This window comes from Lutjanus erythropterus, chromosome 5, assembly GCF_056507025.1.
Source record: "Lutjanus erythropterus isolate fLutEry1 chromosome 5, fLutEry1.hap2, whole genome shotgun sequence".
NCBI classification, from domain to species: Eukaryota; Metazoa; Chordata; class Actinopteri; order Lutjaniformes; family Lutjanidae; genus Lutjanus; species Lutjanus erythropterus.
Window position 1 is genome coordinate 17999116 of NC_139321.1, and position 11021 is coordinate 18010136.

Sequence of the window (11021 nt, forward strand, 5' to 3'; positions counted from 1 at the left end):
TCGCTCAACGTACTTCAACATACTTCTGTGTAAACAGTAGCATTTCAGACATAATGCTCAGCACAAATCATGTGAGAACCTCATTTTTTGTGAGAGATGTGTAACCATGGTAACCTATGCCAACAACAAACTACACTGAAAAATATATTACACCTAGAAAAGTAAAACCCTACTTACATTTTAGTTGAGGAGTTTTAACATCATGCCAGTGCGGCCTTGGTCGCGGGCCGCCTTTGTCTGTTATGTTGTTGCTGTTGTTGTCACTACTACATTGCATTGTGGGATATTTATGCTGGCATCATGTATAGTGCTTGTATACTGTAATATTTTCCCAGACACAGTACAAATCTTGTGCACTATTGGTTTCATACAAAGGTTTCAGACATACTATAAAATAAATAAATATAATGTTACTATGGATTTTGGACACAGCAGTGGTCTTATACAGTGGTCTGATTCATATCTACAGCTTAAATCCTTCAGTTTGTAATCAAATCAATATTAAAGATCTAGTGTGTAAGATTTACTGCAGAATATGGCAGAAATGAAATGTAACAATCATAGGGATGTTTTCATTAATGTATAATCAACCAAAAATAAACCATTTTGTTTATCCAACATGGCAACCTCTTCTATGGAGGTCGCCATGTTTCTACAGTAGCCCACAAAGCACAAACCAAACACTCATTTCACAGTTGCCGTATGTTCTTCTACATGTTTGGAAGGGGAGAGTAAGATGAGGTGTTTGCAATCTGCAAGCTAACCACCTGATTCCATTACAGTCTCCACACTGGTCCTTTAAATACCTTGTTAGAAGATGGTGGCAGACATCCAAAATAACTATAGCCAGTGTTCTTGGTGATGGTCTTGTTTGCTTATGTAGGTCGTATAAAGGCATCAGTATCAAACTGAGACTATATCATAACCAGTTAAAAACTCCTTGTGGTGCGTTTAACTAGGGAATCCTTTTGAGGGATTCTGTGCAACACTCTTAAGTAAGTCCCTCAGCTCAGGAGAAATTGAGCGTTACGTGTCATACTTAAAGAGAAAACTTAATTTGTTTTGTGCAACCAGCCCCTGACCCCTAAGGGCAAGCAATGACAAGACTCAGCCTCCCTGCACAGCATGCCTGAATGCATGTATGCATGGAGGCTGCAGACATAAAACCAGGAAGCATCCTGCAGGTGCTCTTTCCTTTATCGTCTGTAAAGGAATAAAACATAATATACTGTGCAGTGAAGAATGAGACTCACAAATTACATTCCAATTGATTTTTTGCCCTTCAATCTCTGGCATGACAACAAAACCCAACTTGCAGTTGAAACAGACTTCCAGTAAAATCCTGCATATTGCACTCAGCCAAACCCCTCGTGTGCAGATCCCAGACTACAATATGACCACTGCTACAGCATTATTTGTATCCATGCAGAGCAGCTCGCAGCAGACCTGCCCACAGCATGTGCAATGTACGTGTTATTACTATTCTGCCTAGGTGTAACACCACAATCACGCATGTATATGACAGAAACAAAGCAGCTTTGTGCTTCCACGCAACAGGCATGCTAAATGACTGCAACATGGAACAAATATAAAACCAGGTAGCATTAATATTGCTGCAAACTCAACTGCGCCAGACGCGCTCAGTCTCTTACCTGTTTGTAGTCCAATCGGATTCAACCCAAATGTCCTCACCTAAATGAACGTCGATTAAAAATATTTATTTGGTCGTTATTTTCTACAAAGACGCGTTATTTTAGGCCGATATACAATCAGTATTGCCCGAAAGTGAAAGCAGAATAAGAAAAAAAAAAGTGCGTTATCGCCAGCTAGAAATAATAAAATCGGAGCATGAAAATAAAAAACGTGCTACCGCCGCGGAGTGAAAGAAAGAAGAAGCAGGGTTTGGTTTGGCTGGCAGCTGAAATATGTTGGCTGCAACTAAATTTGCTCGGCTGCAACACGGGCTGAACACGCAGACAGCAGAATAACAGATTTGAAAAAAATCAGAGGGAGGGCGAAATGGTGAGGGAGGAGTTGGGAGAGAAAGGGAGAGTGTGTTTGCTTTTGTTTATTAGGTAACATCATTACCACTGGGGGAATCAAAGTCACGACAAAAACACAGCAGGTATCAAGGTAGGTAGGCTGCCATTAACACCTCGCAGGTACGTATAGTCAAGAGATATGTGTACATAAGATTAACACATACACGACGGATGAAACTCCTCCCTGTTTACTTATGACTCATTATAACAGTTAAAGATATTTCGCCCTGTCCACCTGGTTAGATTAACGTTAGCTAAAAAAGTCCTCTACCAACAATCATATTCTGTGCTGTCATTTTAAGAATATAATTCAAAGAGCGCTGTTTAACCGACATATTAACACGACAGTGAGGCTAAAAGTTAAATTAAATTAGCTAGCTAACGTTTGAAATAACGGTCAAATTTAAACGTGGACGTCACAGATTCAGCGAAAATTCCAAAACGTATTAGAACACATTTTAAAAAAAAAAGGCGGTGGTGCATTAACGTCTCTCACACTTTTAACTGTTTTAAACGTATAAAATCTGCATTTTAAGTTATTTTTTGCTTCTTACATTCAGCTGACTGGCACCATGTGTAGGTAGAGGAGCGCTGATCAGATATCCCACCTGATGCTATACAATTGATTTTCTACCAACACTGTGTTTCCGGTAGCTTTATGGTTTTTCAAAATAAAACTTACTTTACTTTTTGCCGGAACAATCATTAAGCATACTGTAATGTACGCGATTGATATTTTATTTAAAATCCCATTTTTATGAGGTCAAAACAGGCATTTAAACAGTCCCTCTACGTTTCATCATTCATCAGGAAATCATTTTGAAATACTGAATCATTCTCATATCTAGTATTTGAGAATAATGAAAAAAATAATAATCTCAAAATGACTTAATATCCAAATAATTTAGTAGGTTCTCATTAGTTTAAGATACAAAGACATTCTGACAAAGTGTCTAATATTGAGATACTAAATCATTGCGATAAGTAAGCCATTATTTTGAGTTTTTCATTATGTTAAGATAATAACTCACTATTTTGAGATACTACGTTTGATACTGAGTTTGAAAAAGTTTCTCATAATGCCAATAAATAGGATCTTGTTTGTCCATCACATCATTGGAAATGTCTGTGCTTAATAGGTTTTACATTTTTTCAGAGTTTTGACATTTGATAGAAAAAAAGTAAAGCTAGGATCCAGATTTTTCACAGCCCAATCTAAATTTAAATATACACTAAAACTTTATTTTCTCCATACCAAAATTCATAAACTGGCATGATATATTGTGTCCTCTTCTCAAAAATCTTTCCCAATGCAGCTGTACTGTTCCTTTTACCAATCCAATAATCTCCATAAAGTCTTGAGCATTTTCATTTACAGTGTACTGCTCAATAATTCTTCAAAATTTGGGAGCAGCTGTCACAGCTGATCCCTCTATTAAATCCTCTGAGGATCACATTGAAAAATGGTTCAAATCCTATCCAACCAAATTTAAGAATAAGCTGTGATGTCAACTACCACCCCAGTGTCTCCACTCAGTTTGGAGTTCATTAAAAATGACTGCAGCGCTCCCTGCTGGTGCTCCACAGATTTGCAAGTGCAACACAAAAGCTTGCAGTCTGTCTTTTGTGCACATGCTGAGACAAAAGGACATCAGACACAAAGATAGAAGAAGATGGCAAGAATAAAACAATAGTTCAGTGAATGTAAAAGCATTTTTATATAAAAACTTGGGACACATTCAGTAATTTTTTACAACTTTAGCAGTTAATGCTACACAATGAGGTATCCATCAAAATTCCATCCTCCTTTTCTGTTACTTAAAAGACACTTAAATCACAGGTACATTTTAAAATGTTCATATTTCAGACAAGACAATGATTTGGCGAACATATAGATTGTAACTCACAAACAGTAGCATATTATTTATAGAAACAGGTATTACATTGTTCTTTTTAACAAAAAAAAATAAACATCTCCTCATTCCAAGCTACATCACAAGAGTTCAGATGTGTTTTAAAAGCCAGGGGAAAAGTCTCAAAGGCTTGTGTATTCACTGACAGATACAGGACTGCAGGTACCTAAACCAGTCTCTTTCTGTCAAGGAAATGTATTCATTATGAATGTCAGTCGTGGCAAAGAAATACAATCGGCATCAATAAATAAACGTGTGTCATTTAAAACAGTTGGTGAGAAAACATAAAATGTAGTGGAAGGCGTACATTAAAAATAACTTGGATTCATTAACAGCAGACAAGGCAGAGCTTGGCACACTTATTATTAAGACATTTTCACTACCACTGTTCCACATTGTCCATGTAGTCCTCCATGGTCCCGTTCTCCTCCAGATCCCACCAGTCTGGGAGCAGCATTTCTGACTCCTTCCTCTGCTCCTCCTCAGTTACAACTGATTGTTTTTCAGGCTGTCGGGGTGTTTCTGTGGGCTTCAGCTGCCTCCCTTGCTTTGTTGTGAGCCTTCCACGGAGACGCCTCCTCTCCTGCTGCCGCCTCTCCCTGGCCTGCCTGCGCTCCTGCTGCCTTGCCACCTGGAAACGCTGCAGGAAAAGGTCACGGGCATACTCATACAGCTCTACATCCCATCGGTTTAGCTGGAGGATTCGATGCTGCGTCTCGGGAGGTACCTCAACACTGGAGGCGCGTGTGCCGTTGAGCTGTGTGAAGGGTGCGATGAACTCCAAGTTGAAGGTACGTTCGAACAGATACTGGGTCTTACGCTGGTACTCGGTCAGACCAAAGAACGCCATGCCGCGTAGGTTACGTTTGGCGCTCTCCAGGAGCACCGCCCAACGCTCTTCCTCGCTCATGGCGGAGACGTTGTAGCAGCCCACCAGGCTGAGATCAGCTAACATGCGGGTCTGCCGGTTGTTGGCCAGGTTGTAGGGGCAGTCCATGAATTCCTGCAGGGAGCAGCCTGACCAGTCGTCTCCTGAGTAGCAGCTTGGCAGCTCAGACAGCGTTGGTGAACGTCCATCACACACATGCAAGGAGGCCTTCCATGTTGCACCACGCTGCACGTGACGCCACTCACTCAGGTAGCGTGATACTGGGTCTCTTAAGATGGTTATGTAATAATAGTTCCTACTGGAGAGAAAAAGAGGACCTTAAGTCAGTAATAAGTCACATCACATAACCCAAAGGTTAAACTGTGCTGCAACTAAGATTTTTTTTTCATTAAAAAATTAATTACAAAATACTAATCATAAAGTTTGGAGAAGAGATTGGTTATATTTTTTCTTGGCAAGACACTCTTGATAGACTTGGCAGAGAAGATGGTGTTAAATTCAAGAAACCATCATTTATATTCAGTTGTATCATAAAGCACTAGTTTTGGATTAAAATCAAAAAAGATTAAATGACACTTAATAGTAAGGGTATATGAATGATCATGAAATCATACATGTATTAATGTACAATAGAACATAAATTAATTTATATGGTACTTTATCAGCAATGTACAAAGACTGTTAATAACATCTAATTCAAGACTTAATACAAGAACAGAACAGCAATTAATGCAACAACTAAACTACTTCAAAAATCATAATTTCTGAGTTATTAATGATCATGTTGTCTGCATAGCTAAGTCTACAGTGAAGGGACACAACAAAAACCTGACCAGTCTACCAGTAGGCTGTGCTGTAATCATGATTAAGTATGCATTACTTCTTCATCACTTCATTGTGGCCCTTCAAATAAATTCAGACCTTCTGTCAATTTATGAATTATGTATTAAAGAAAAAATACAAATGCAAATTATATCAGAATTTAGGACTAAATAATTGTTTATTTAGTTAGGGAAACAAATGTGTATGTATCACGTATGCATAAACAACAAATGGTTAATCATTAATCATTTGTTGCCTATTTTAATGATGTTATTATGTAATTATGTCACCATTAATCATTTGTTATTCAGCAGCATAAAAGACAGACAGGTCGCCTCTTTATTGAAGACCCACAAACATGATGAAATTATGAAAAAGTAACACTTAGTTAATCATAATTACAACACTTGTAATTCATCAGCATATATAAGCACTGGTATAAGAGGTCAGATTTTTGCTTTATCCCTTTCAGTGTAGAATTACCGATGAAGAAGACATGAACACAATGAATATTTCAGACATCATGATTATTGAAATGCCTTAGTTGTTGCATTAATTAATACTGTTCTTACATTGCATTAAGTCATACATGAGACACTGTTAATCCTTGTGCATTTCAGTTCATGAAGCACATTCATGAAGTCATGCATTTATTATTGATAATTCATGTACCATCACCATAAAGTGTTGTGTATAACTACCACAGGTGCTTTTGCAGTGAGTTTAAGAAATATTTAGGCATTAAATCATACTTTTCAGTAGACTGTATACTTCTTTGAGCACATTCTGAGTGAAAACGCAAAGATCATCTTAGAACCAGATTTTAACCACCTGCTTGCAATGTTAAAACTTCCTTCAAGAGTCACATTCACACTCAAAATGAGGGTAAACTGCTGCAAAGATGAACAAATAAACAGCTTTAACACTTTGAATAGGTCAGTTTTAAGTGTCCCATTACATCCCTGTAGTATATAACTTTAAGACAAACTGAAGGCACTTTATAGTAGGGTGAACAGAAAAAACGGATTGCTATTGGGAGTTATCTCCTTCAGTAAAGATGATTTTATGCCGTATTGTGGGAGACCTTTGTAGTAATACATTGCTGAGTCGCTTTTGTAGTTGTGTAATCGTTTGTATGATTGCATGATCACCTACCTGGGCAGGTTTTCCGGAACCTCTCGTGAGTCCATGCGGGACGGGACACAGCTGGTCAGTTCGGTCCAGTCCGCATGCAGACCGCAGCTCCAGCCGGTGGAGAACCGTGAGAAGAGCCAGGTTTCTTTTTTACCTGGCCGGAAACAGGTACATTTCTTCTGACCTGCGTGACACTCACACGGCCTCTCCAGCTGAATATTTCGCACCAGGTGTCGACCAAACGTGGTGCCACCCGTTTTTTGAATGTGCAGAAAAACTATCACATCATCTCCTTTGATGTTGAAGTCAACGACACGATTTAAATCTGCTTTGGTGAAGTTGAAGCGGGGGACAAAGCGGACCAGAGCGCCGTCTTCTGCGATGTATGGATCCCTCTGGAGCCCGTCTTGGCTTTCACTGCCTCTGCTCCGGGAACCAGTTGCACCGCGGGCCTTAATGAAGGATCCCAGCTGGTGGAGCATCTGGCACTCAGACCTGCTCGGGCAAACATACTGGACCATAATGACGCCAAACAGCAGCACCATGAGCAGGACGATTAGTAGCCGGTGGTGGCTGCTGCTGCTGCTGGACTTCTCATCCATCTTCCCGGGTCGGACAGACAAACATAACTCAGGCGGTCCGGACCCCTGCCTCGGCTGGGGAACCTCGATGAATGGTGTTTAAATGGCCACCAAATGAAGCGAAAACAATAACAATGCAGCTGCTAGTCGGCTAACGGCAGCTCGCAACAGTGTCGGCTCTCAGAAAAACGTACGATACCTTATTTTAATTGTTGCTGAGTCATACGCAGTAAAGAATACAAATCTTACTTGAAATATTTAAGTAGTTTTGCCAGTAGTATTAACTATTAACGCAAAGCGATAATCTTTAATGCAGTCGTAAATCAGTGTCCGCGGCCATCGATTCTTGACCTTTCTTCCCAGCAGCCTCTGCGCTGCTGAATATACCTAGAAGGGAACCCTTGATTCGCGAAACTCTCGCGGGATTTCTACGCGTTGTAGCTTAATTTTGCACATTGTACAAGCAAATAATGAGTTAGAATCAAACTACCCCGTGATTAATATCTGCTTAGGTTTAGGGGAAATAATGACTTAGTTAGGGCTTAGGAAGAGATCATGTTTCGCTATATAAAGACCATTCTCGCGAGATATTTCCCGGGCCTGGAGTTGCCTTCAAGACGCGATCATATATGGGCGTGAAAGTTACGTCACCGTGTGGAACGTGCTAACGATCCAGAGCCGTAGAGAAACAAAGTGAACATAGTATTCGACTGACGCTCTTTCACTATGTAATGTACGTTGATTATTAATATAAAGATAAGAGACATTAAATCATTTTATTTTAATGTGTGTGTAAATCTGTCATGTATTATATGTAAGTCTCATCGCCGAAATAGCTCAGTTGGGAGAGCGTTAGACTGAAGATCTAAAGGTCCCTGGTTCGATCCCGGGTTTCGGCATTTTGATAGAAGCAGGAATTTTCTAATGAAGGTGCAGGCTTTTAGTACAATTGAAAATCGTTCAAAGTTTAAACTGATGGCATCTCTCCGAAAAGGATGTTTTAAAACCGGATTCCAATATGTTATTATGAAGAGGTTTTGAGTTTCTTTGGTAGACCATCACGTAGAGCATGAAATCTACATTTATAAAGATTATAAATTGAAATTAATAGAAAATATTACACAATGTTTGTTTTTAACCAGTACCAGTCCTGGTACTGTCAAAGTAGTTTTTAGAACAGCAAATGATTATTTCATTTATTTTATAAATTAAGTGCAACAAAACATAAACAACTTGGCAGTCCACAAACTCATTATTGTGCTATATCATATCAAGAGTAAAAAATCCTAAGCATAAATATCCCAGTTATGTGCATTTGTATTAAAAAATGCAAATGTAAAATTATCCTAACATCACCTAATGTAATCTATTAAAGATTAAATTAACTATTTATTAATTATCAATTCGGTCCATTTTCTCCTTCACTCTCATTTGATTTTGATATAGCTGAGGTGAATGTGTATCAGCCTTGTTTCTAGCACAGCAGCCTGACCTATATAGCAACCTGGTGAGGGTCATAATGTTCCACTTTTGTTAAGTGTTATCATGTTTATTCAATTCTGTGGTAATTCACTCGGGTAAATGTGTCTTTCGTTAAGTATTTCATTAAATGTTCAACAACCTGAGGGTGACCTTTGACTTGCTGGTTCATCAATCTGCTCCCTTTTTTTGTAGGTTTCATGATTGTTTCGTTCATGATTTTCACAGCTTTCCTACTATGTGTGATTTGTGTCAACATGGCTCTGTGTTATAAGCAGCAGTACGCTTCTTAGCAGTTACCTCTGGCTGACTTTTTAATCTGTCAATAAGAGTTTTAAAAGCTTGCACTAAGTTGAATCATCCTTGAAGAGCAAATGGGATTTATTACACATAAAAAGAGTACTTAAACAGATGATTTTGTATAATTATATTGTTGTAATGATGGGCTTTATACTGAAGAGTTTTAGGAAAATATGCGTCTCTCACAGCTTCACTGATGGACTGGTTTATCAGTATGGTGGGGGGTAGTGGAGAAGAATTTCACCCCAGCTCCACCCCACATTCCTTTCTACCAAACAGTGGCATTCAATTTGGACCCCTCTGGGCCAATTAAAAACAATAAATGTAAAATGCACAATGGACCTATAAATTCTCTCTTCTTTCATATAGTTGTCTGTCCTGGTCCTCTACACCCAGAGCGCTGCTGCTTTTCTAACCAACCAGCTTATGCAACTGCAGGACATTAGATTAGGCCTATATGGTGCCCCAGAATTTGAGAATCACTGTGTTTACAATGAAACCAGCATGACACAATGGGATGCTGGGCCAGGAGAACATTGCTCTTGTAACAGCTGAGTTGCAAGCTGTGTAATCAGGATTATAAAACACAAAAGGAAGAAAGAACAATTCAAATGGTTAGTTAACAACTTAATAGTAAATGTTTAGAATTCGCAGTTAAGCTTTAAATGGTTGTATGTGTTAACAAAAGCTGAAAAAAGTCGCAAAATGTGTTTTTAAAAATGTTTATTCACTTTTTTAAAAGTAAGCTTCCAGTGTTCCTAAATTAGTATAAGAAGTACAAAAAAAAGCCCAAAGCCCAGTTCCTCAGTGCTGCCGAGCCTGAACTGTCTGATTATTAGTGTCAATGATTGTTAATATAATATAATAAGACTCAGTGTAATAATAATAATAATAATAATAATAATAATAATAATAATAATAATAATAATAATAATACGAAGAAGAATAATAATAATACGAATAATAATAATAATAATAATAATAATAATAATAATGATATAATATAATACTTAGTATTTAAGATGATCCAGATTATCAGTCTGTCGGTTTGTAGGATAATTAAATCCTCTTCTGCACGCGCTGATAAAAAAGGCCAGTTGCAAAAACAAACGTCAGAACGCCGCAACTACGTCACCACTAGGGGAATTTGTAGTAGACTACAAATGATCGTATCTGCGCGAAGATGTGTCACTCTATTGCATTATTAGCGGACCTCTCGGTCAATTAGGAATGTAATGATACATTGATCTGGATTAATATATCAGCTCAGTGTACAGCAAGCCACTTTAAGATACACTTTTATTTTGAAATTCACATAGCATAACTGTGTCACAAATGTCTGGAAGAGTTCAGTCATAAAAGTGGGGCTGGTTTTTATGAGTTGACATAAATGTAACCGATTATGATAAATGGACATATGATTTTGTTTAATATTGATCGCAGGCCCCTGAATTGAAATCGTTTTGTTCCAGACTTTATGATATCAGCTTGCAGTTTACACCCCTACAATCTACTCAACAACTTAAAGCTTCCAAGTAATACTACCAATTGGATCTATGTGGTGAAAATGGACAATGTTTCATTATGTTTTCTGATTAATCCATAATTAGAATAAATAGAAATTATAGTAATAATAATTTACTTCACTAAAGAGTTTATTTTTCGGCTCTGTTTGGAAGTTAGTTAAGATGCCTTAAAAGGGTAGACAAGTTAAACAATTAAAAAAAAAAAAAGGAAGAAGAAGAGACTTTAGCCATAACCAGAATTGTTTGCTTGTTGTATTGTTGTTATATCCAGTATATTGCATTTAGGCTCATAAATTTATTATTCTTGATTTAATTTATAACCTATGTCTTTTCAT

The 11021-nt window shown here is 38.0% G+C and overlaps 2 protein-coding genes and 1 non-coding gene across 5 annotated transcripts in view; 1 reads left to right on the plus strand and 2 right to left on the minus strand.

The window, feature by feature from the left end:
* mbnl3 (muscleblind-like splicing regulator 3) overlaps positions 1–2101 on the minus strand; it is a 34451-nt gene extending 32350 nt beyond the window's left edge. For both annotated transcript variants that reach the window (XM_084718966.1, XM_084718968.1), the window contains exon 1: positions 1653–2101. The gene's annotated coding sequence lies outside the window, so the exon portion shown is untranslated. The remainder of the gene's footprint in view (positions 1–1652) is intronic.
* Positions 2102–3736: 1635 nt separating this feature from the next.
* On the minus strand, positions 3737–8091 carry hs6st2 (heparan sulfate 6-O-sulfotransferase 2). 2 transcript variants are annotated; one of them, XM_084718970.1, is made up of 2 exons: positions 6822–8091; positions 3737–5139 (listed from the first exon to the last, which is right to left on the minus strand). In XM_084718970.1, the coding sequence occupies exons 1-2, from the start codon at positions 7400–7402 to the stop codon at positions 4335–4337; spliced, it is 1386 nt and encodes a 461-aa protein (XP_084575096.1). In that variant the 5' UTR covers positions 7403–8091; the 3' UTR covers positions 3737–4334. The 2 variants fall into 2 exon arrangements, with proteins under 2 accessions (XP_084575096.1, XP_084575095.1); XM_084718969.1 differs by having other exon boundaries at positions 3737–5142; positions 6822–8088.
* Positions 8092–8207: 116 nt separating this feature from the next.
* Positions 8208–8280, plus strand: trnaf-gaa (transfer RNA phenylalanine (anticodon GAA)). Its single transcript has one exon. It is a non-coding gene; the product is annotated as a tRNA-Phe (tRNA).
* Positions 8281–11021: the final 2741 nt, after the last annotated feature.

Excerpts from the sequence above, each read along its gene's own strand:
- hs6st2 (XM_084718969.1), bottom strand. The coding sequence starts at position 7,402 with ATGGATGAGAAGTCCAGCAGCAGCAGCAGCCACCACCGGCTACTAATC. Across the intron at positions 5,143-6,821 it reads GTTCCGGAAAACCTGCCCAG|TAGGAACTATTATTACATAA; the intron begins GTAGGTGATCAT and ends TTTTCTCTCCAG.